Source organism: Saimiri boliviensis, chromosome 12 (assembly GCF_048565385.1).
Source record: "Saimiri boliviensis isolate mSaiBol1 chromosome 12, mSaiBol1.pri, whole genome shotgun sequence".
Taxonomy (NCBI): Eukaryota; Metazoa; Chordata; class Mammalia; order Primates; family Cebidae; genus Saimiri; species Saimiri boliviensis.
Genome location: NC_133460.1, coordinates 20,283,097 through 20,309,189, shown reverse-complemented (window position 1 = coordinate 20,309,189; position 26,093 = coordinate 20,283,097). Strand labels below are relative to the sequence as shown.

Sequence of the window (26,093 nt, the reverse complement as noted above, 5' to 3'; positions counted from 1 at the left end):
TTGTTCAACACCCACCTGTGAGTGAGAACATGTGGTGTTTGATTTTCTGTTCTTGTGTCAGTTTGCTGAGAATGATGGTTTCCAGGTTCATCCATGTCCCTATAAAGGACACGAACTCATTGTTTTTTTTATGACTGCATAGTATTCCATGGTGTGTATGTGCCACATTTTCCCTGTCCAGTCTATCATCGATGGGCATTTGGGTTGGTTCCAGGTCTTTGCTATTGTAAACAGTGCCGCAATGAACATTCGTGTGCATGTGTCCTTATAATAGAATGATTTATAATCTTTTGGATATATACCCAGTAATGGTATTGCTGGGTCAAATGGAATTTCTATTTCTAGGTCCTTGAGGAATCACCACACTGTCTTCCACAATGGTTGAATTAATTTACACTCCTACCAACAGCGTAAAAGTGTTTCTCTTTCCCCACATCCTCTCCAGCATCTGTTGTCTCCAGATTTTTTAATGATCGCCATTCTAACTGGCGTGAGATGGTATCTCTTTGATTTGCATTTCTCTAATGACCAGTGATGATGAGCATTTTTTCATATGTTTGTTGGCCTCATGTATGTCTTCTTTTGAAAAGTGTCTGTTCATATCCTTTGCCCACTTTTGAATGGGCTTGTTTGTTTTTCTCTTGTAAATGTTTTAATTCTTTGTAAATTATGGCTATCAGCCCTTTGTCAGATAGGTAGATTGCAAAAATTTTTGCCCATTTTGTTGGTTGCCGATTCACTCTAATGATTGTTTCTTTTGCTGTGCAAAAGCTCTGGAGTTTAATTAGGTCCCATTTGTCTATTTTGGCTTTTGTTGTCATTGCTTTTGGGTGTTTTAGTCATGAAGTCCTTGCCTACGCCCATGTCCTGAATGGTTTTGCTTAGGTTTTCTTCTAGGGTTTTTAGGGTGTTAGGCCTTATGCTGCACCAGCTGAAACAGCCACACTGGGGGCTCGTGGGGCTTTTCCGCCCAGGAATCTCCTGGCCTGGCTCCGTGTTTCAGCCCCCTTCTTATCAGCTGGATGGCGACTCTGTCTCCCAGGTGCTTTAGTAGCCAGCTGAAAGGGCACCCCGACCCGTGTGAGTTTTTTATGTGGAGACCTGTGTGCCAGCGAAACAGCTATGTTGGAGACCTGTGGCGCTTCTGGGGAATCTCCTGGTCTGTGGGTAGTACAAATCCATCTGGAAATGCGGCGTCCACTCACCCTCCATCCAGAGCTGCTCCTACTCAGCCATCTTGGATCCCCCTTCTCATTGTGGGTCTTAACCCCCAAGGGACGTAAATGTCAGTCCCCGGGAATTCCTGGACAGCCATTGAGACCTATTACTTTCCTATAGGATGGCCAGCCGGAGCAGTGACAAGGATGGTGACTCTGTCCACACGGCCAGCGAAGTCCCACTGACCCCACGGACCAGTTCCCCAGATGGAAGACGCTCGTCCTCAGACACGTCCAAGTCCACATACAGCCTGACGCGGAGGATTTCGAGTAAGTATCTCTGCTGTGCCTGTCTGGGGACCCTGGCTGGCTTTCCCAGACACTCTCCCAAGGAGAGTCATATCATCAAGGGTAGGATTGTTGCTGGAAGAGGTCGGCAGAGTGGTGTGACAGTCCTGGAGACAGGGAGAGAGAGAGAGATAATGGCAGTGTGACAGAGGAGGGCATTGCACCTGATTGCTGCTGAGTTTAATCAAAAACAATCATTTTGATGGATTTTTGCTTTTATTAATTTTAGGTTTAATTGAATTGGCTGAATTGATTAACACTGTCAGTGTATGTCATTTCAGATTCTGAAAGATGAGTGTGGTTATATTAAATAGGGGGTCTTGTCAATTCTGGTGACTTCGGGGGCCAGGTGGGTTGCATCAGTGGCCGAGTGCAGAGGTTGAATAGAGATAAACATTGCCTGAGTGCAGTGACGAATGGCAGCTGCTGCTCTGTCTGGAGAGTTACTAGGGCAGGGTGGGGACTTTGGCCAATTGAAAAGCTAATGTCCCATTGAAAGGGGGGCAGGGTGGCTTTTACTCACCTCTGGCCAATGGTAGCTGTATGGGATAGGGCTCCCAGTATTATCTGATTTTTTAAAAAAAAGATATTGGCAATCTGGGTTTGTTTTGTTTTTTTTTGTTTTTTTTTAATATGAAACATTCTTACTTTTAAGTCTAAATGAACTGTGTTTGTGGCTGTCAAAGCTAGCCTCCCAATGGGTCCACTCTGTTGTGTGGCATATGCGTTTGACCAAATGGCATGATTTGGGTGAAGAGGAGAAAAGAGAATAAATACCCAGAGACCCCCAATCCCCTTCTGCTTCACAAAAGTATATGTGCCCTCTGTGAGCCGGTGTCTGAAATTCATGAGACAGAGGGAGAAGCTTAAAATGGGTGAAACAAATTCATTCAGGTAGAGATCACTGGTGTCAAATCTTCCCTTGGGGGGAGAGGGAAAATAAAAAAGTAGGAAAAAAAAAAGTTCAAGGGCATGAAATAGTGAAAAACAGAGCGAGCATTGGACTTCTATTTAGGCCTCAGTCTTCTCATCTGTAAAATGAGAGGGCTGGTCTAGATCTGTGCTGTCTGGTATAACAATCACCAGCCACATGTAGCTGTTGAGCACCTAAATGGTACAAGACTGAATGTTACTGATATTCTGTAAGTGCAAAAAAATACATACTGGACTTTCAAGACAGTAAGAAAAAAAAAAAAAAAAGAGGTCAGGTGCAGTGGCTTATGCCTGTAATCCTAGAAGGCCGAGGCAGGAGGATCACCTCAGGTCAGGAGTTCGAGACCAGCCTGGCCAACATGGTGAAACGCCGTCTCTACCAAAAATACAAAATTAGCCAGGCATGGTAGTGCATGCCTGTAATCCCAGCTGCTTGGGAGGCTGAGGCAGGAGAATTGCTTGAACCTGGGAGGCAGAGGTTGCAAAGAGCTGAGATCATGCCCCTGCACTCCAGCCTGGGCAACAAAAGTGAAACCCTGTTTAAAAAAAAAAAAAAAGCCAATTTAAAATATCTCACTAAAATATTTTTATATTGGTTCCATGTTGAAATGATTTTATATTGGATATAATGGGTTAAATAAAATATTAAAATTAATTTTGCAGGCTGGGCAAATATGACTTATGCCTGTAATCCCAGCACTTTGGGAGGGTGAGGCAGGTGGATGACTTGAGGCCAGGAGTTCAAGACCATCCTGGCCAACATGATGAAACCTGGTCTCTACTAAAAATACAAAAATTAGCCGGGTATAGTGGTACAACCCGTAGTCCCAGCCGCTCGGGAGGCTGTGACATGAGAATCACTTGCACCTGGAAGGGGGAGAGTGCAGTGAGCCGAAATCACGCCACTGCGCCCCTGTCTGAGCGACAGAGCAAGACTCTGTCTCAAAATAAATAAAATAAAATTAATTTTGCTCTTTTTAAATACATGTTTTAAAAGCCGTGGCTGCCAGAACATTTTAAGTTACACGTGTGGCTTATGTTTCTGGCTTGCATTCTCCTTCTGTGGATAGTGTGGGTCTAGATGATTTCTAGGTCTCATGCTCGGCTCTGAACACAGATGATTTCCATTTAGCACACATCTAGCAGAGTACCTCCCATGCCTCAGGCAAATGTCTCAGAAAGACAGCTGTGTGGGCAATTAGCAAGAATGCCCCGGGCTCATTGCTAGAAGAGAGGGATGTGCAGATGTTAGAATGATGAACTTGGGATCAATGGACTTGGCTGGTTCCTGGAAGGGAGAGAGACGGCCTATATGCGATGAGGTTTGAATATGAACCTTGAAGTATAATCGTTCCCATTTATTGGTCTGCCCCTACGAGGACATCCTGCACCATGCCCTTTCCATGCCCAGGCTCAGTGAATCTTCACCACATTCTTTGAGGTGGGTGCTATTATTGAGTTTGTTTTACTGATGGGAAAATGGAGTCCCAGAGAGTTAAAATAATATGCCTGGAGTCACATGGCTCACTGGTAATGAGCACATGAGTAGTGACAAGTAGTGAGTAAGTGGTTGAGATTTCACCCAGACACTCTGGTCCCAGAGCTCCCTCTCTTAAAGTGGAAGCGTCATAGGATAATGGTTACAGCCAGACTCGGGCCAGGGAGGCCAGCCTGACCCCTGGCTCCTACATATGAAGTGATGTAATGTACGCAGTCCATTAGAGCAGTGCCTGGCACCTGGCTGCTGTGATAATGGCAGTGGCGACAATAGTGACACCATACTGTCTGTCACAGAATCAGTGAGTATTTTAGAGTGTGGAGAAAGGTGGCAAAGATTATTTTGAAGCAGAGCAAACGGTGGAAGCATCTGCTCACCTGTAAAGTGGCCCAGGTTGGCCCCGTACGTGGCGGTCTTCATTGTTATTTCTGGTGGCTCTCAGGTCTTGAGTCAAGACGTCCCAGCTCTCCACTCGTCGATATTAAACCCATCGAGTTTGGCGTTCTCAGCTCCAAGAAGGAGCCCATCCAACCTTCGGTGCTCAGACGGACCTATACCCCTGACGACTATTTCAGGAAGTTCGAACCCCACCTGTACTCCCTCGACTCCAACAGCGACGACGTGGACTCTCTGACGGACGAGGAGATCCTGACCAAGTACCAGCTGGGCATGCTGCATTTCAGCACCCAGTACGACCTCCTGCACAACCACCTCACCGTGCGTGTGATCGAGGCCAGGGACCTGCCACCTCCCATCTCCCACGACGGCTCTCGCCAGGACATGGCACACTCCAACCCCTATGTCAAGATTTGTCTCCTGCCAGACCAGAAGAACTCGAAGCAGACTGGGGTCAAACGCAAGACCCAAAAGCCTGTGTTTGAGGAGCGCTACACCTTCGAGATCCCCTTCCTGGAAGCCCAGAGGAGGACCCTGCTCCTGACCGTGGTGGATTTTGATAAGTTCTCCCGCCACTGTGTCATTGGGAAAGTTTCCGTGCCTTTGTGTGAAGTTGACCTGGTCAAGGGCGGGCACTGGTGGAAGGCGCTGATTCCCAGTTCTCAGGTAAGGGGTGGGTTTGTGGTGTCTCCTCCTGGGAGCTTTTAAAAAAAAGTGATTATTTTTACTTGACTGTTTAAAAGGGTTTTTTTTTTATTCTTAAAACTGTTTATCTTTTTATTTTTACTTTTTTGAGACAGAGTCTCGCTCTGTCACCAGGCTGGAGTGCAGTGGTGCCATCTCGGCTCACTGCAGCCTCCGCCCCCTGGGTTCAAGAGATTCTCCTGCCTCAGCCTGCTGAGTAACTGGAACTACAGGCACATGCCATCATACCAAGCTAATTTTTGTATTTTTAGTAGAGACGGGGTTTTACCATGTTGGCCAGGATGGTCTTGATCTCCTGACCTCCTGATCTGCCCACCTCAGCCTCACAAAGTGCTGGGATTACCGGCGTGAGCCACTGTGCCTGGCCAAACTTTTTGTTTTGAAATAATTTTTGACTCACAAGAGGTCGCAAAAATAACAGAGAGTTCCTGTGTCCTCTGGATTCAGCGTCCCGCAGTGATAATGTCTTACACAACCAGGAAATAGACATTGGTAACTAACCTAGAGCTTATTTAGATGTCACTAGTTTTTACGTGCGTCATTTGTGTCATTCTGTGAAAAGTTATCAGATATATAGATTCATGTAACCACCATCACTCTGGAAGCCTCTTTAAAATCATTGATGCTGAGTTATTTAATAAGGAGAATGATTGCGCAGGGTATAAAGCTATCAATCATTTTGACTTTCAGAAATTGATTTTGAGGGGAAAAAAGTGAAGGCTGGAAAACAGGATGATGCATGGATGTTTTTCAAGCCAACTGTTAGACTGGCTTCCTTCCCCCTGTCCAGCCCAGGGAAATATGGTTGGCTGCTCAGGAAGCCACCCACGGACCAGGCTGTGTCTTCGGTCCGCTGTTGGGCATTCCTGCATCTTAGAGGGTAACTGTCTACCCACTGTGAGTAGAAGGACATGGGGAGCCCAAGGAAAGGAAAAGACCTAGTCACGCAGAGGCCTATCAAGCCCCTTCCCACTGGGGACCACAGTCCTGTGGATGAGGGCATGATTAATTTCTACCAAACACACTGAGGTGCTTCTCAAAGCTGTGCTCTGAAGGCTGGGTGCAGTGGCTCACGCCTGTAATCCCAGCACTTTGGGAGGCCAAGGTGGGCGGATCACGAGGTTGGGAGTTCGAGACTAACCTGGCCGACATGGTGAAACCCCGTCTCTACTAAAAATACATAAATTAGCTGGGCGTGGAGGTGGGTGCCTGTAATCCCAGCTACTTGGGAGGCTGAGGCAGGAGAATTGCTTGAACCTGGGAGACGGAGGTTGCAGTGAGTCAAGACTGCATGCATCATTGCACTCCAGCCTGGGCAACAAAGCGTGACTCTGTCTCAAAAAAAAAAAAAAAAAGCTGTGCCCTGCTGGCCAGGGATTTGATAACCCGGTATCACATTTAAGGATGCTTGTTTTAGTTATTTTTCATTTTTAAAATGATTTAAATTTTTTATTTTTGTAGATTTAGGGGTACAGGTGCAGTTTTCCGTGGATGTGTTGTGTGGTGGTGAAGTCTGGGCTTTGGTGTAATCCCCCATATTGCACAGATTATACCCATTAGGTAATTTCTTGGGGTGCAGATTTTAAACATTAAGACAAGGGAGACTGTTTCACTGTCAGTGTATGTGGGGTGTGTGTGTGTGTGTGTGTGTGCGCATATCTTCCAAGATAGATTTATTCCTTTCTTAATTTGAATTTTCCAGGAGGGAGACCCTCAGACACAGGAAGTCATTTGTGAGGGAGGTGACATCAGTAAGAAACACCAGGAGGGAGTGAGGAAGTCACATAAAGATATGTTCATTCAACTGACTGGCCACCTCTGGGGGTAGCTGGACCTTAAGCCTGCTGGGGAAGCTGGGAGCCCGTGCAAAGCACATGCTACAGGGTGCAGGGAGGGAGCTGGGGTATTTATACACCAACTCCTCCCAGCCATTGGATGAGGACAGTGCGAGGCAAGGAGGTCAGTGCCCTGGCACTCTGGCCTGCTGTGGTGGAAGGTAAAGCCACCTGTGACAGCCACAGATGCAGAGTATCACAGGAGCTGGCAGCTGGATGCCAGGCTGTGAGCAGTCACGTGGGGAGGGCAAAGACATAGAGGGGCAGGGTGTTAGCAGTGTCAGCTGGGATCCTAAACCAGCACTGTGCCGTTCCTCTTGGCTGCTCTTCCTTCCTATCACATAGTCAGAATCCATGGGTGCTTCCTGGGTGTCTTCCTTGATACTTGATATCACTGGTGTTTCAAAGAGTTGCACCGTCTCACCCAGCTAGAAACTTACAGTTTAACGAGGGAGACCCACTAGACTTAACAAATTCTATCTTGCCAAACTCCATTCTTAACTTCAGTGGATGTTGGAAACAGATGCTTGGTGCTGCAAAGAAACAAATCAGCACGGAGACAAAGGATGTGTCAGCAAGCAATTTTCACTTCCTGGACTGCAGGAAGGGTACTCTCGCTAGCCATCTTGCCATGAGAGTACAATGAATAAAAGAAGAGCAGACATATTTATCCCTCATTCATTTGGGGGTCATCCTTCCTGCTGTGTCTGATCTCTGATGGCTGGAGCCAGACCTCACAATCTAAACTAAAAGCCGATGGACTAACAACTTAAAACATTTTTAAACAGGCAAGGGGCATAGGCTGCAAGCTGAGACATGCCTGTGAGCACGTCCGGCACAGATATTTTGGTTCAAGTACAAGAACATGGAATATACTATGCCTGTAAGCGCGGCATGTTTAACAGCTACGTATCCGGGCTTAACAAAGAGTTATTAGCACACTTATGATTTATTCTTTAACAAGAAAGGGAACTTTAAAGAGGAACTTTTCTACTTCCCACAGTGGAAGACTTAGAGATACAAAGAATCCGGATGTCTGCACACCTCCCCTCCTTTAGTTTTCCTGCCGTATCACTGCAGTTCGGCTTCTTCCGTTTTTCCCTCCTTCCCTTCTTTTCTCCTTCCCTCCTCCCTCTGTTTCCTTCTCCCTCCTTCCCTCCCTTCCTCCCTCTCTTTCCTCTTCTTTTGCTCCCTCCCCCTTCCTCCCTCCTTTCCTTCCCTGCTCCCTCCCTTTCTTTCTCCCTCCCTCCCCCGTCTTCCCTTCCTTTTCTCCCCGTCCTGTGGGATGGCTGGTGTAGGAACAGCTCTGGGAGATGGAGAAACAGGGGAGGGGGCTTTGGCCACCGTGAGGTCAGTAAGAGTTGCCTTCCAGGCCAGGGACTGTGGCTCATGCCTGTAATCCCAGCACTTCGGGAGGCTGAGGCAGGAGAACCAAGTGTCACCTTTGTAGCAAAGACCTCCTGCCGTATCATTGGAGTTTCAAAGAATTGCTTGAGTCCAGGAGTTCGAGACCAGCCTGGGCAACACAGTGAGCCCTCATCTCTACAAAAAATAATTTAAAAATTAGCCAAGCATGATGGTGCATACCTGTAATCCCAGCTACTTGGGAGGTTGAGGCAGGAGGGTCTCTTGAGGCCAGAGTTCGAGGCTATAGTGAGCTATGGTTGAGCCACGGTGCTCACTCCAGCTTACTCCAGCCTGGGTGACAGAGCGAGACCCTGTCTCTTAAAAAAAATAAATAAAAGTTACCTTTCCATTGGGAGCCATTTGGTGACATGCAGAGAAAATGGCTTTGGGTCCAATCTGCAACCGTCCCCCAACTGCCTAGCTGTCGCTGGACCCCTCTGCTCCCTCACCTCACCTTACAGCAAAGAGGTGAGGAGTGGAGCAGATAGCCCTGTTGAAGGGCTGGGCAGATGGTGAGCTCTCCACAGTGGCAGCCCCAGTTGTCAGGAGTGGATGTCTTCCATTGTGAACCCATTCAGAGTGAGCCTGTGACGTATCGCCTTCCGGTACGCTAAGCAGTAATCACGCCTGGTGAATATCTAATTGGGCAGACAAGAGGCCGGGAGTATTTCCCGTCACTCCTGACGAGGAGCCTTCCTGCAGCCGAGGAGCTGGTCCTCTCCTGAGCTGAGCGAATCTCGGAGCTTACATCTGAAGAGGGATAGCAGGGCTTGTTTCGTGTCACTGCTGGAGCAGGTCTCTCCCAGACAAGGGCTGGCTCCTCACCCTTGATAGAGCTGCAGGCCATGCCTTAGTTCCATGGGGACCTTTGGGTGTCTCTATGAATTGAAAGTATTCATGTGCCTAGGGCTGAGGGCAATGGATCACATCTGTAATCCCAGCACTTTGAGAGGCTGAGGTGGGAGGATAGCTTGAGCCCTGGAGTTCGGGACCAGCCTGGGCAACATAGTAACATTCTATTTCTACAAAACATTAAAAAAAAAAAATTAGCCAGGCATGGTAGCATGTGCCTGTAGTCCTAGCTGCTTGGGAGGCTGTGGCAGGAGGACTGCTTGAGCCCAGGAGTTTGAGGCTGCAATGAGCTGTGATTGTGCCGGTGCACTCCAGCCTGGGCAACAGAGTAAGACCTCATCTCTAAAAAAATAAAATGACAAAGTGTGTATAAAGTTGAACTATTTCAGGCAGATCAGCTGCTCTAACTGCTCATCCGATTTACACTCTGGTCTGAAACCCTGGGGCTTCCGGCCTTGCTGGTGCTCTTGTTAGCCGGGTAGTGGCTGTAAATGCCTTTCACTGTGGGTTTGACTCTTAAATCCTGGCCTTCTCTCATTCCTGATGATGATGAATGTTTTCTTAGTATTATTCTAAATAGTTTTTTGAAGTGTCATCTGGACCCTTAAGATATTTGTTTTTGGCTGGGCTCATGCCTGTAAATCCCATCACTTTGGGAGGCTGAGGTGGGCGGATCACGAGGTCAGGAGTTCAAGACCAGACTGGCTAACATGGAAAAACCCTGTCTCTACTAAAAAATACAAAAATTAGCTGGGCATGGTGGCTCTTGCTTATAATCCCAGCTACTTGGGAGGCTGAGGTAGGAGAATTCCTTGAACCGGGACCTGGGAGGCAGAGGTTGCAGTGAGCTGAAATCGTGCCACTGCACTGCAGCCTGGGCTACAGAGCGAGACTCCATCTAAAAAGAAAAAAAAAAAAAAGGTATTTGTTTTCCTTCTCTTCACCCGTCTTTATTATTCTTTGTTTTTTTCTTCTCTGATCTCATTTCTTCATTCTGTTTTCCTTGAGGTCCTATTATATACCTGGCATTTCTAGTCGGATTAATAACAAATACCACACAATTCCTAGCAGCAGGAACTTCCATTCTGGTGGGAAAGACAGTTTGGTAAACAGCAAGCCACAATGCAGTGTGCTGCGTGCGGTAATAAATGTGCAGTCAGGACTCATCTTGATTTTTTTTTTTTTTTTTTTTTTTTTTTTTGAGACGGAGTCTCGCTCTTGTTACCCAGGCTGGAGTGCAATGGCGCGATCTCGGCTCACCGCAACCTCCGCCTCCTGGGTTCAGGCAATTCTCCTGCCTCAGCCTCCTGAGTAGCTGGGATTACAGGCACGCGCCACCATGCCCAGCTAATGTTTTGTATTTTTAGTAGAGACGGGGTTTCACCATGTTGACCAGGATGGTCTCGATCTCCTGACCTCGTGATCCACCCGCCTCGGCCTCCCAAAGTGCTGGGATTACAGGCTTGAGCCACCGCGCCCGGCCTCATCTTGATTTTTTTAATGATTATTTTATTTTTTTAGAACCAGGGTCTTGCTCTGTCGCCCAGGCTGGAATGCAGTGGTGCAATCACAGCTCACTGCATTCCCCAAACTCCTGGCCTCAAGAGATCCTCCCACCTCAACCTCCTGAGCAGCTAGGACTACAGTTGTATGCCACTGCACCTGGTTAATTTTTTTTTTTTTTTTTGAGACGGAGTTTCGCTCTTGTTACCCAGGCTGGAGTGCAATGGCGCGATCTCGGCTCACCGCAACCTCCGCCTCCTGGGTTTAGGCAATTCTCCTGCCTCAGCCTCCTGAGTAGCTGGGATTACAGGCACGCGCCACCATGCCCAGCTAATTTTTTGTATTTTTTTTTTTTTGTATTTTTAGTAGAGATGGGTTTTCACCATGTTGACCAGGATGGTCTTGAGCTCTTGACCTCGTGATCCACCCGACTCGGCCTCCCAAAGTGCTGGGATTACAGGCGTGAGCCACCGCGCCTGGCCTGCACCTGGTTAATTTTTTAAAAAATATATTTTGCAGAGATGGGGGTTTCACTATGTTGCCTAACCTGGTCTCCAACTGCTGGCCTCAAGCAGTCCTCCCACCTTGGCCTTCTAAAGTCACTGAGATTAAAGGCATGAGCTACTGCACCCTGCCAAGACTCATTTTATTAAGAATGATGAAAACTGGGCTTGAAAATGGACACCATATCAAAGACTGAGGTACCATCTCTCAGTAATGCCAACATCGTAGGTCTTGTGCCATTGGAGTGGATCAAGATGTTATTTGCTCCCATTTGTGGAGCAAATGGATTTTAGGCAGAAGTTTTAAATGAGGAAATCCACTAGGGAGGTGATGCTATATGGGTATTTCTCTTTGAATATCAGACTCATACTTAGTGAGGCAAGAAGCTCACACAAAGAAAGGCACTGGTGACTCTGACTGAGGGAGGAACGTGCTCCTGTTGCCCAGCTCGTGCCTACTCTGGAATTTGTGCTGGTTGTCTTACACGCTGCCAACAATCATATGAAAAAAAAGCTCATCACTGATCACTAGAGAAATGCAAATCAACACCACAATGAGATACCATCTCACAACAGTCAGAATGGCTACTGTTAAAAAGTCAAAAATAACAAATGTTAGTGAGGTTGTGCAGAAAAAGGAACACTTACATGCTGTTGGTGGGGGTGCAAATTAGTTCAGCCATTGTGGAAGACAGTGTGGCAATTCCTCAAAGATCTAAAGACAAATACCTTTGGGCCCAGCAATCCCATTACTGGGCATATACCCAAAGAAACATAAATTGTTATAAAGACACACGCACAGGTACATTCATTGCAGCACTATTCACAATAGGAGAAACATGGGATCAACCTAAATGTCCATCAGGGATAGACTAGATAAAGAAAATGTGGTGCATATATATATACCATGGAATACTATGCAGCCACGAAAAAGAACAAGATTATGTCCTTTGCAAGAACATGGATGGAGCTGGAGGCCATTATCCTCAGCAAACTAACACAGGAACAGAAAACCAAATACTGAATGTTCTCACTTATAAGTGGGAGCTAAATGCTGAGAACACATGAACACAGAGAGGGGAACACACACACTAGGGCCTTTCAGAGGGTAGAGGGGGAGAGGGAGAGAGGTACGGAAAAAACAACTCGTGGGTGCTAGGCTTGGTACCTGGGTGATAAAATAATCTATACAACAAACCCCCAGGACACAAGTTTATCTCTGTAACAAATCTGCACTTGTATTCCTGAACTTAAAAGTTAAAAAAAAAAATTAGGTTCTGCCAAAAAAAAAAAAAAAAAAGACAGAAAAAAAAAAAAACCAAGCTGGTTGTTTTTGGCTGGGTTCCCCAGAAGCAGAGCTGGAGATGGGGATTTGGATGCAGATGTGTTGCCAGGGCTGCCGTAACAGAGCACTACAAATGGAGTGGCTGAAAGCAGCACAAATTGATTGTCCCAGAGGCCTGGAGGCAAGGAGTCCCTGTCAAGGCATTAGCCGGGCCGTGTTCCCTCTGAAACCTGGAGGGGAAGCCTTGCCCCTTCCTCGCTTCTGATGGTTGCAGGCAGTCCTCGGAGTTCCCTGGCTGGAGCTGGGTCACTCTAATCTCTGCCCCACCATGACATGACCATCTTTGCCCTGTGCGTGTCGGTATCTCTTCTTAGAAGGACACCAGTCCTATTGAATTGGGACCCACCTACCGAGACCAGCTCAGCCGTAGAGACCCCCACCCAGGTGATACTGAAGGAACTAAGAGTCAGACACCCAGGTAGAACAGCAAAGTGGGCTCTCCAAGGGGCCAACGGCCTTCCGAGCTGAGAGCCTCAGCGGGCTGACAGCATTCCAGGCTGCAGGCCCTGGGTAGACACTGACCCCTGCATTTAGTCTCTCTAAACAGGTGATCATTATTAACAAACAGGTGTTCGGTATTTTCCCATAACACAAAATATGCCAAGTAGGCAGCTGGTGCTCGCTAACCATTGGTCACACACAAACCAAAAAGGATTCTCCACGAGGGAGCCACGGGGGCAGGGTCAGATAGCTTAAAGAACTGTTTAAACCGGTGGATGGTATTGATGCTTTCTCCTGCCACTTTGGAATGCCCCAGGTAGTTTTTCACTTTCGTGGTGGAGGGGTGGGGAGAGGGCAGCTAGGTTTTCCTTGCCATCATTCTTCCTAGCAAACAATATATTCTATCATACACTCAGCATTTCTTCATATTCGTACACTTAGCATTTCTCAACAACTTAACATTTCCCAACACCCACTCTATTCCAGTGTGACCTCATCTTAATTTAAATAACTATATCTGCAATGACCTGATTTCCAAATAGGTCCCATTCTGAGATACTAAGGGTCAGGGTTAGGACGGCAACCTTTCTTTCTTTCTTTCTTTTTTTTTTTTTTTTTTGTGTGAGACAGGGTCTTGTTCTGTCACCCAGGTCGGCATGCAGGGGTGTAATCATAGCTCAATGCAGCCTTGAACTCCTGGGCTTAAGCAATCCTCCTACCTCAGCCTTTCATGGCTGGGACCATGTGACACTGCAGGTGTACACCGACACGCCCAGATAATTTTTAATTTTTTTTGTAAAGGTGGAGTCTCATTATTTTACCCAGGTTGCTCTCAAACCACTGGGTTCAAGAGATCCTCCTGCCTTGACTCCTCAAAGTGCTGGGATTACAGACGTGGGTCAGTACAGCTGGCCTGATTGCTGATTTTCATTAGAGGCTAACATCTGTTTTCACCAATTGGCTGGTTGATTAGTGGAATGGGAAGGAAAGGAGGCAGCTGTGTAATGGTATATAAGACAAAACGATTCCATTTCTTATTTTCAGCCTATTCTAATGGTGTATGGGGTTGGGCTAACTCTTAGGGTCTAGTTATACTTTCTCCTTGGAAAACCCATATGGAAGATGAATGGTGGCTTGTGGGGCCAGTATATAGGCACCTCCTGGTTCCAGGCAGAACATCCCATCTGCCTCACAATGTCCCATCTGACTGCATCTTTGATCTTGGCATTCAGGAAACGGCAATTAATGGGGGTCTCAATGTTAAGGTTGGTTGGAAGATGATGGAAATAAGACCATAGAGTGAGTGGGATGAGAGGATTGACATAGACATAAATTTATACTGGCCATTTAGAGAAATTCTGCTTACCTCAATGGATTGAAAGCCATTGAAATCTGTATAGGCTCAAGTCTTTAAAAAAATTATTAGCCAACATGGTGAAACCCTGTCTCTACTAAAAATACAAATATTAGCTGGGTATGCTGGTGGGCACCTGTAATCCCAGCTACTTGGGAAGCTGAGGCAGGAGGATCACTTGAACCTGGGAGGTGGAGGTTGTGGTGAGCTGAGATCGTACCATTGCACTCTAGCCTGGACAACTAGAGCGAAACTTTAAAAAAAATTATTAGTTTTAATTGCGGGAAAATACACACAACATGAAATTTACCGTCTTAGCCATTTTTGACTGTACAGTTCGGGGACATTAAGTACATTCACATTGTGTGACCATCATCACCATACCTCTCTAGAACTCTTGCAAAACTGAAACCCTACACCCATGAATCAATAACTCCCCATCTCCCTCTCCCCCCAGCCCCTGGCAACCATCATTCTACTTTCTATGAATTTGACAGTTCTAGGTACCTCATGTAAGTAAAGTCATAGAGTATTTTTCTTGTGACTGGCTTGTTTCACTCAGGATAATGTCTTCAAGGTTCATCTGTGTCGTAGCATGAGTTAGAATTTCTTTTTTTTTCTTTTTAAGGCTGAATACTATTCCTCTGTGTATGTGTATGGGTGTGTGACATATTTTATGTATTCATTCATCCATTAATGGACACCTGAGTTGCTTCTACCATTTGGCTATTGTAAATAATACTGCTATGAACACAGGTGTGCAGATGGCTTTTTGACCAACAGTGTGTGTATTTTTTAAGCCATAAAAATATCCACAATGTAGGTAGTTCATTTTCTCTTGAGTTCATGTGGCTTGGGGAAGGAAGAGCAAGGGCAGTGCAGAGATTAGATGCTCCCTGGTCATGCAGAACCTTTCTGAGCATTAGGAAGGATACACAGTTGTATCCATTAGGCAAGACTCATCCAGTATTCCTAAGGTGTGTGCATTTCACTGTATATAAATTTAATCTTAAAAAACCCACCACGCCAGGCACAGTGGCGCGCACCTGTAATCCCAGCACTTTGGGAGGCCAAGGTGGGCAGATCACAAGGTCAAGAGATAGAGACCATCCTGGCTAACATGGTGAAACCCCATCTCTACTAAAAATACAAAAATTAGCCAGGCATGGTGGCATGGGCCTCTAGTCCCAGCTACTTGGGAGTCTGAGGCAGGAGAATCACTTGAACCTAGGAGGCAGAGGTTGCAGTGAGCTGAGATTGTGCCATTGCACTCCAGCCTGGGTGACAGAGTGAGACTTCATCTCAAACAACAACAACAACAGCAACAAAACCCCACCATGAACAAACACTGAACCCTGGTTAATGATACACCTGTCGAAATGTGTAAGGGTGCCATGGTCTGAATGCTTCCTAAATTCATATGTTGACATCCTAACCCTGAGGTGATGGCATTAAGAGGTGGGGCCTTTTAGGAGGTGATTAGGCCATGAGGGCAGAGCCATCATGAATGGGATTAGTGCCCTTGTCAAGAGGCTCTAGAGAGTTGCCTTGTCCCTTTCTCCATGTGAGGGAAAACCGAAAGGTCCCATCTATGAGGAACGGCCCTCAGCAGACGTGAAATCAGCTGGTGCCTTGATCTTGGACTTCCCAGCTCCCAGAAGGGTGAGAAATAAATTTCTGTTGTTTTCAGGCCACCCAGTTTACGTTATTTTTGTTGTAGCAGCCTGGATGGACTAAGACAATGGAGAAGTGTACTAATGTCAGCAACTTATTTTGGAATACATTCAAAAAAGAGAGAGTGATAGATAGATGGATAGGAATGAAGCAAATAGGGCATATTTGAAGATAATTATAGCATTGTTAATATCAGTAACTGTTCGCTATGGAATCTAGGGGATGTATCTAGGCGTGTGCACTGTATGATTCTTTTTTTTTTTTTTTGAGATGGAGTCTCGCTCTGTTGCCCAGGCTGGAGTGCAGTGGTGCAATCTCAGCTCACTGCAACCTCCACCTCTCAGGTTCAAGCAATTCTCCTACTTCAGCCTACTGAGTGGCTGGGACTACAGGCATGTGTCACCACACCTGCTAATATTTTATGTTTTTTTTTTTTTTTTTTTTAAAAAAAGATAATTATTCAGCGTCATGATCAGACTATTTAGCAATCAACAGCATGGATGCAAAAAAAAAGAAAAAAGAAAAAAAAAAGATAAAGAAAAAGAAAAAAATCTACATTAAAACCCTTTGTTGGAATGCTTTACACTTTCCACAGAACAGAAACTAAAATAACCTGTTATACAATTAGTCACAAATACAGTCCTCGAGTTTTTTGCCCATACACATGAGTATTTGTCCAAATCATGTCTTCTTTGTAGCAGCTAGGCCCTGCCACCACTGTGCTTGGCTGAGTTCACAAATCTGTTGTAACCTGTAGCTTCCCTGTCACTTCTCTGGCTCTCCTCTCCTGCTAAGCTTTGTTTCCTAATGAAAATCTTCTCCCACTGCCATAGCTACTGCTGCTACTGGAACCACCATGGCCACCTTGGTTTCGTGGTTTGGCAAAGTATTGGCCGCCACCACCACAGGGGCCAGAGCTTCTGCCTCCAAAGTTTCCTCCCTTCATGGGTCCAAAATTTGAAGACTGATTGTTGTAACTGCCAAAATCACTGTAGCTTCCACCACCTCCAAAATTGCCTCCATCATTACCAAATCCGTTATAGCCATCCCCACTGCCACCATATCCACCACCACCACGGCTGCCACCAAAGCCACCACGACCACTGAAGTTTCCCTCCACGACCAAAGTTGTCATTCCCACCGAAACCACCTCCACGACCACCACCAAAGTTTCCAGAACCACTTCGACCTCTTTGGCTGGATGAAGCACTAGCCATCTCTTGCTTTGACAGAGCTTTCCTAACTTCACAGTTGTGGCCATTCACAGGATGGTATTTCTGAATGACAATCTTATCCACGGAGTCATGGTCATCAAAGGTTACAAAGGCAAAGCCCCTTTTCTTGCCACTGCCTCTGTCAGTCATGATTTCAATCACTTCAATGTTTCCATACTGTTCAAAATAATCTCTTAGGTGATGTTCTTCAGTGTCTTCTTTAATGCCACCAACGAATATTTTTTTCACAGTTAAGTGGGCACCTGGTCTTTGAGAATCTTCTCTTGAGACAGCTCTCTTTGGTTCCACAACTCTTCCATCCACTTTGTGTGGCCTTGCATTCATGGCTGCATCCACCTCCTCCACAGTTGCATACGTGACGAACCCAAAGCCCCTGGAGCGCTTGGTGTTTGGATCTCTCATTACCACACAGTCTGTGAGCGTTCCCCATTGCTCAAAATGGCTCCTCAGGCTCTCATCGGTTGTTTCAAAGCTCAACCCTCCAATGAAGAGCTTCCTCAGCTGCTCCGGCTCTTTAGGAGACTCTGACTTAGACATGATCGCAGGGAAAAGAGAGACTTTAACGATGCTTCTTCGGCGGCGTCCACGGGCAGAAAAGTATTTTGTGTTTTTAATAGAAATGGGGTTTCACCATGTTAGTGGATGGTCTTGATCTCCCGACCTCATGATCTCCCACCTTGGCCTCCCAAAGTGCTGAGATTATAAGCGTGAGCCACCATGCCCGACCATACTGTACAATTATTTAAGCCTCTGTATATTTGAAAGTGTTGAGAATGTAAGCCACAGCCAGGCACAATGGCTCACATATGTAATTCCAGCATCTTGGGAGGCTGAGGCAGGAGGATCACTTGAGGACAGGAGTTTGAGACCAGTCTGGCCAACATGGTGAAACCCCGTCTCTACTAAAAATACAAAAATTAGCTGGGCATGGTGGCGCATGCCTGTAGTCCCAGCTACTCAGGAGGCTGAGGTGAGAGACTCACTTGAACCTGAGAGGCAGAGCCTGCAGTGAGCCGAGAACGCTCCACTGCACTCCAGTCTGGGTGGCAGAGCGAGACCCTGTCTCAATAAATAAATAATTCAATAAATATGGACCTGGGTGTGGTGGCTTATGACTAAAATCCCAACACTATGTGAAGCCAAAGTGGGAGGATCACTTCAGGCCAGGAGTTCGAGACCAGCCTGGGCAACATAATGAGACCCTGTTTCTACAGGAAAAAGAATGTTCATAAGAAAATATTGGCAAGCAAAAGACAAGAAGTACAGATGCCAGTCAGGAAAATTTGCTGTGGTCTCTTAGGTGACAGGTGGTGACGATCTGGGCTCCGTGTAAGGTGGCGGTGACAGAGGATGCAGTTTGAAAGCAGAGTCTTGGATGCACAGGAGCAGCCTTTCGGGAAACTCTCAACAAGGGATATCAAAACAGTGCAGGGGCAGGGGTGGGGTGGGTTTCTCCTACGCAGGTGGTTCTCTTACTTTAACAACCATCAGAATCACCTGGGAGCTGTGACTGCGGAGGCTTCCGAACTTCAGCCTCCCTGATTCTGATTTCCCATGTCTTGGGTGACAGGCCCATGAACCTGCCCTTGAGCCAATGGGCTGGGAGATTCTAATGCCGGTGAATTCTGGACCTCAATCTGAGAAACTCTGGGGGAGCTGGTGGAAGGTGGAAAGGGTTCAGCCATTTAAGCTGGGCAGACTTGCATCTAAAACTTGGCTCTGCCACTTACGGGTTGGATGTTGTGATGATTTCGTGAGCTGGCATGGCAAGGACGGTGCCCGGGTGGCTCGAGTGCCCGGTGTGCAGAGTGCACCCAATACAAGGCTGCCATTAAGATGATGTTTTATGGAGCCATTCTGGGAAGAAGTAGATTCAAGTTTAAGTGCTCTTAGGAATTCACGGAGAAGAGTTCCGAGTGCTGTCAGGGTGTAATATCTTACATTACAAAGCCAGATTGCCCACTGAAGAGGAATGTTTGATTTGGGCCTGGAAGAAGAAAATGTGTTTAGTCAAAAGTGATATTTGCACACCCGAACGCTGGATGTTTATGTTTCTGAACACTGCTTCAACGTGAGATTTGCTCTGTTGAAAGGAAAACGTTTTAGGTCTTTGATGTCTGGAATTCAGGCATTGTGGCTTAGGAAGCAGAGTCTCTGTGTGTGGTCACTAAACAAGCTGTGTTTTCCAGTGTCTACTGACACCTGGGAAAGTCATCTGTCTTCCCAGATTGGGCTCCTCTAGAAACACAACTCGGGACAAAGATGGGAGTGCATGCGTTTTCTTTAGGAAGTGATGCTGAGAAACACCAGAAGAGAAGGGAGAAAATGAGACCAATAAAGGGTCTCACCACTGTGGGCAATTAGAGCTTCATCCTACTAGGGAACTCAGGGTAGTCTACCCTAGGGGCAAGGAAGCTGGGGTATTTATTCACCCATTCCCATCTGGCATGGGTTGCAGGCTGCTCCCAAGAGTCCTTAATTCCCTGGGCTCCTACCTCCAGCTTGCCTTATGGACGTGAGCAGGAAGGACTCCACTGGCCAGAGACTTAAGCAGAGTTATAGGGCTGACAAAAGGCCGTCAACGGAGTCTGTTCTGGTTGGGGCTAGGTGCTGCAGTGGGCACCTTTAGCACGGCCACACTTTCTCTTGCCACCGTCAGGGCTCAGAATGCAACATCTTCCATGTATCTCCTCCCTGCTTACCGTCTCTCTTCATTTCCCCTTTCCTCTGATCAGGAAGGCGCAATGCTGATGAATAATGCTGGCTAAGCAGAAACCTGTAAAGAAAAAGATGTCAGTCCCCACTTCTTATAGAGGCACCCAGTCTTTGCAGATGATTGTCTTGGCAGCCATGTCTCTCTTGGCTGTTGGGGGAATGGATGACAGGGAAAATCTATAGCTGTTTATACTCAGCCAGTGCTCACCCTCCTCTCATCCCTGTTACATGGCGACACTGGGAGTAAGGAGGATTGTGAACACTGCGGAACCACCTCTCTGCCTCTTATAAATCCCAGAGATGTTGCTGGCTCCTGGGTACTTCTCCTTGGTCCTCGCTTTGGGCCAGGACAGCGTGTTCTGGGGTCAACAGGACACACCATCACTCAGCATCTTACAATACCATATGGGGTATCAGCATAGACATCAACATTCGTTGCTATTCGTTTTGGTATCTTTATTTATTTATTTATTAGAGACAGGATCTCACACTCACTGAGGCTGGAGTACACTGGTGCTTTCATGATCACTGCAGCCCTAAACACCTGGGCTCAAGTGAGCTTCCCGCCTTAGCCTCCCAAGTAGCTGGGACCACAGGTGTGAATCACCACACCCAGCTAATTCTTAAATGATTTTTTTTTGTAGTGACGGAATCTTGCTATGTTGCCCAGCCTGGTCTCGAACTCTTGGCCTCAAGTGATCCTCCTGCCTTAGCCTCCCAAAGTCCTGAGATGACAGGTATGAGCCATCCTGCCCAGCCAAATAAAAGCATTCTATTCCTGGTATCTTTAGCACTTGGAAGGAACTCAGTAGATGTCTTCTGAATTGAACAAACATTGCTGTATATAGAACATGTGTGTTTGAATTCGACTGACCTGCTTAAAAGTTCCAGCTTTGGTTGGGTGTGGTGGCTCAAGCCTGTAATCCCAGCACTTTGGGAGGCTGAGGAGGGTGGATCATGAGGTCAAGACATCGAGATCATCCTGGCCAACATGGTGAAACCTCGTCTCTACTAAAAATACAAAAATTAGCTAGATGTGGTGGCGCGTGCCTGTAGTCCCAGCTTCTTGGGAGGCTGAGGCAGGAGAATCGCTTAAACCTGGGAGAGGGAGGTTGCAGTGAGCCAAGATCACACCACTGCACTCCAGCCTGGGCAACAGAGCGAGACTCTGTTTCAAAAAAAAAAAAAAGTTGCAGCTTCACCATTTCCCAGCTGGGTGAACTTGGGTCTATCCTCTAGGCTGTGAATTAGGGATAATAATTCTTACTGCATGGAGAACTGAGGGAGCATTGTGAGGATAGTGATGGTGGCAAGCTCTCACATAGCACTCACCGTGTGCCAGCCACTCTGCTAAATGCTTTTGTTGTGTGAACTGTTATCATCATCCCATTTTATAGATGGAGAAACTGAGGGATGCATTAAGCAACACACATAAGCCACAGAACTGGGACTTGAACCCATATCATCCAGCTGCAGAGGCTGTACTCTCAGCCACTCTACTCCATGGCACTGCCCTTTTCACTTATTTATTTATTTTACCTTTGAAAAAACATACTCCCCTTTGTTTTAAAGAGATGGGGGCACCAGAATTGGTGGCTCACACCTGTAACCCCTGCCCTTTGGGAGGCTGAGGCAGGTGGATCACCTGAGGTTAGGAGTTTGAGACCAGCCTAGCCAACATGGTGAAACCTCATCTTTACTAAAAATAACAAAAATTAGCCGGATGTGGTGGCATACACCTGTAATCCCAGCTACTTGGGAGGCTGAGGCAGGAGAATCACTTGAACCCAGGAGGCAGAGGTTGCAGTGAGCCAAGATCACTCAACTGCACTCCAGCCTGGACAAACAGGCAACACACTGTTTCACTCCTGTAATCCTAGCACTTTGGGAGCCCAAGGTGGGAGGATGGTGTGAGTCAGGAGTTCAAGACCAGCTCAGGGGAACCGAGTGAGATTCCCGTGTCTATAAAAAATTTTAAAATTAGCCAGATAGAGTGCTATACATCCACAGTCATAGCTACTCAGGAGGCTGAGGTGGGAGGATCGCTTGAGCACAGGAGGTGGAGGTGGCAGTGAGCTATGATGGCAACACTGCACTCCAGCCCGGGTGACAGAGCGAGACTCTGACTCAGAAAAAGGCGCCAAAACCAAAAAGACACAAAAAGAGATGGAATCATGCTATACATGCTGAATAAATGGTGATTGGGAACCCGATGCCAGGTCACAGGGAGGGACCCGAGGAGGGAACATGCCAGGAAGAGGGGAGATGGAGGCAGTATTGAGATTGAAACCACAAGGAACTGGCTTAGAATCGGATTTGTGTTTCAATTTATACACTTTGGCCATAACCATGCCCCAGGCAGACAGTAGATAGATTTTTTTTTTTTTTTTTTTTTTTTGAGACAAGTCTCACTCTGTCACTCAGGCTGGAGTGCAGTGGTGCAATCTTGGTTCACTGCAACCTCTGCTACCCAGGTTCAAGCGATTCTCCTGCGTCAGCCTCCTAAGCATCTGGGATTACAGGTGCCTGCCACCGTGCCCGGCTAATTTTTGTATTTTTTTTTCTTTTTTTGTAGCGACAGGGTTTCACTATGTTGGCCAGGCTGGTCTTGAACTCCTGACTTAATAATCCACCTGCTTTGGTTTTCCAAAGTGCTGGGATTACAGGTGTAAGCTACCATGCTCGACTTTTTTTTTTTTTTTTTTTTTTTTTTTTCCCTAGGACAGAGCCTTGCTCTGTTGCCCAGGCTGGAGTGTGATGGTGTGATCTTGGCTCACTGCAACCTCTGCCTCCCAGGTTCAAGCGATTCTCCTCCCTTGGCCTCCTGAGTAGCTGGGATTCCAGGTGTGCACTACCACACCCAGCTAGTTTTTGTGTTTTTAGTAGAGACGAAGTTTTACCATGTAGGCCAGGCTGGTCTCGAACTCCTGACCTTAACTGGTTCACCTGCCTTGGCCTCCCAAAGGGCAGGGATTACAGGTGTGAGTCACTAGCACCCAGCTGAAGGATTTTTTTTAAGTCTTTATTTTTTAGGGCGGTCTTAGGTTCATAGGAAAATTGAGAGGAAGGGACAGAGGTTTCCCGTATGCTCCCTGGATCAACCATACTGACACATCGTTATTACCACAAGTCCATAATTTACATTAGGATGGTCTTGGCGTTGTGCAGTCTACGGGTTTGGACCAGTGTATAATGACATGGGTCACCATTGTAGTGTCATCCAGAATAGTTTCTCTGCAACATTTCTTTTAAGCCAAAATACTTGATAATTCGAGGTGCTCAGAGTTATATGCTCATTGGACCCAGTACTTGGAAATTGCCTGGAGTTATAAACGCCCCCAGCCTGCCTTGTCTGCTGCCAAAAACAGCCTGGTAAACAGAGACACCTTATTGAATTTTGTATTTTGAGGTCACTCACCACCGGTACCTTACCAGCCGGGCTCTTGACAAGGCAAATGTCAGGTTTTTAAATAAGAAATCCCTCTTTCACTTGCCCTGAGCTGTAGTCAGCCTTGACCCGCTCGGTAGAGTCCTGGCCTTTGTGTGTATGTTAAAATGGTTTCCCGCTCAGATTCTGATGAACAGCAGTGTTTTGGCAATGTTGTACAGCCAGAGTTGGGCCCAGGCCAGAGTCTTGCAGAGCAGCCATTAACTAGAAGTTTCTTTTCACGTGGTCATGTTTTCTTTCTCCTTAAATAGAAATTGATTTTGCATTTTAGACATTGACATGCACTTTTTTGTGTGTTTTGTTTTGTTTTAAGAGACAGGGCCTCTAAAGAAAGAGGACGTTTGTTTGTTTGTTTGTTTTGTTTTTAGAGACAGGATCTCACTGTTGCCCAGAATGAAGTGCAGTGGCACAGCCACAGTTCACTGCAGCTTCTACCTCCTTGACTCAAGCAATCCACCTGCCTTAGCCTCCTGGGTAGCTGGGACCACAGACATGAGCCACCGTGCCTGGCTAATTTGCCCAGCCATGTTGCTCAGGCTGCTCTTGAACTTCTAGCTCAAGCAATCCACCTGCCTCAGCCTCCCAAAGTGCTGGGATTAGAGGCATGAGCCACTGTGCCCAGGCTTAACATGCACTTTTGATTCCTAGTTATAAAATGAACTAGAAGAGGGACCAGGGGTGATTTGGACAAGTCTCTCTATTATATAGACTAGAGAGCTATAGCACAGAAAGGCTGAGTGACTTGTTTAAAGTCACACAGCTTTCAGGCAGGAGGTCTTGCCGTACTGTGCCAACATTCACTTATTTACCTCACAAGAGAAGTGATCTCATGATGGCTAAAAGCATAGAACCTGGAGTCATATAGACTTGGCTTCCGGTCTTGGCTTTGCTATCCACTAGAGGTGTAGGCTCAGGTGAGTTACTTATCATCTCTAAGCCTCAGTTTCTTATTTCCTTGTCTGTAAATAGGGATCGTGTGGTGTGCTGGCTCCTAGAGCTGCTTGTTAAATTTTCAGGAATTTTGCAAGCTGGTAGACATTATCACATTGACAGCTAGTAACCAGCTATTGTGTATGAAATTGACCAGTGTCATAAGTTAGAACCTTTTTCCCTGCACAAGAACTAAACATTTACCATCACAACACTGATCACAGTAGTACTTACTTCAAAGGGTTATTGTGGGCAGTCAGACTTAGTCCTTACGAAGCACCAGAAACAGAGAGAGCCTAGCACGTGTTTACAGTGGTGCCATATTGTGGTCAAGAGCACAGACCTCGTGTGCTTTAATTTTCAGGTCAGAGCCAGTCCAACCACTTCCAACAGTGTGACTTTGGGTAATTACTCAATATCATTGATGATAGTCATTGCTAGGTCTCCCTGAGTACTTACCTTGGATCAAATACTGCTCTAAGGGCTTTCATTTTCATCCAGGGGCCATTATTATTCCCATTTTACAGTTAAAGAAATGCAGGCACAGAAAGCTTGAGTAACTTACCCAAGGTTATGAAGTTTAGTGAATGGAGGAGGCTGTGTTCAAATTCTGGCATCTGCTCTTAACTTTTGCCCTGTCTCACTGAGGCTCAACTTGTTGGAAAGTGGAAAGAATAACAACCCCAACATCAAGGGTCACAGTTAGGCTGTCATCTGATAATGCCTGTGGCATGAGGCAAGGCCTCAATTAATGTGAGCTTCTTACTGGTAACACGAAATAAATGTCGCTGGCAGTCATTAGCATGATGATTGCATTGAAATCTTCCTAGCCCAGAAATTGCATCTCAGTTTGAGTAGGAGAATAAAGTAGTATTTGTCATCCACGCAATTCATCAACTTCCTCTGGGATTGAGAAGATGAGGCTATGAGCTTTGGGTGGTCAGTGGGTGGGTGGCCCAGGTTTCTGGCGGTAAGCTCCAGAGAGAACATAAAGGGCTTTATTCAGAGAGTGAGAAGTCAAATGTTTCCATGGGCTGTCAACATTGAGCACATATGCATGGCAGGTTCCAGGGCTATGAACATGAGTGAGGACCTGGTCCCTGCCCTTGAGACTCTCATCGTAATGTAATAAGTGTGAGCATTTGTCAGATGTGTCCTGTTTCCTGACACTGTGCAAAGTGTTTTCTATCTGTGGTCCCACTGCAGACTCACTCAGGCCTGCGAGGTATGGTGACCCATCCTCATTCCACAGAGGAGGAAACTGAGGTCCTGGTCCATGAGTGACTCACCTGAGGTTATTCAGGGAATAAATGGTGGAATGTGGACAGGATGACATCTGAGCTCAGTACTTCTTATCACCTGAAATTGCCTTTGAAAAACAGTGATGGCCATCAATATCTATCATATGGAGCTGGGCACAGTGGCATATACCTGTAATCCCAGCACTTTGGAAGTCCAAGGCAGGAGGATGCTTGAGGCCAGGAATGCAAGACCAGCCTGGGCAACAAATCAAGACCCCTTCTCTACAAAACAAAAAATTAACCAGACATGTTGGTACAGACGTATAGTCCTAGTTATGTGAGAGGCTGATGCAGGAGGATCCCCTGAGGCCAGGAGTTCAAGGCTGCAGTGAGTTATGATTGCACCACTGCACTTCCAACCTGAATGACAGAGCAAGACCCTGTCTCAAGAAAAAAAAAATCTATGATATTGATATCTATGAGGGGGAAAACTAATATTCTATAAGAAAAAGTTCTTTTTATTTCAAACAGCAGCAAAACTGACTTTGGTAGCTTAAGGAAAATGATGAATAA

General features: G+C 46.4%; 2 protein-coding genes across 8 annotated transcripts in view; one reads left to right on the top strand and one right to left on the bottom strand.

Annotated features, from left to right (window-relative positions):
* Positions 1–26,093, top strand: part of SYT17 (synaptotagmin 17) — a 137,389-nt gene that overhangs the window by 14,280 nt on the left and 97,016 nt on the right. For all 7 annotated transcript variants that reach the window (XM_074381988.1, XM_074381987.1, XM_074381989.1 and 4 more), the window contains exons 4-5: positions 1,339–1,487; positions 4,379–4,998. In XM_074381988.1, the coding sequence (XP_074238089.1) occupies positions 1,339–1,487; positions 4,379–4,998 (769 nt within the window). The remainder of the gene's footprint in view (positions 1–1,338; positions 1,488–4,378; positions 4,999–26,093) is intronic.
* Positions 16,974–17,762, bottom strand: LOC104650418 (heterogeneous nuclear ribonucleoprotein A1-like). Its single transcript, XM_074381993.1, has one exon. It carries the CDS (start codon positions 17,721–17,723, stop codon positions 16,989–16,991), a length of 735 nt encoding a protein of 244 aa, XP_074238094.1. The 5' UTR covers positions 17,724–17,762; the 3' UTR covers positions 16,974–16,988.

Excerpts from the sequence above, each read along its gene's own strand:
- LOC104650418 (XM_074381993.1), bottom strand. The coding sequence starts at position 17,723 with ATGTCTAAGTCAGAGTCTCCTAAAGAGCCGGAGCAGCTGAGGAAGCTC.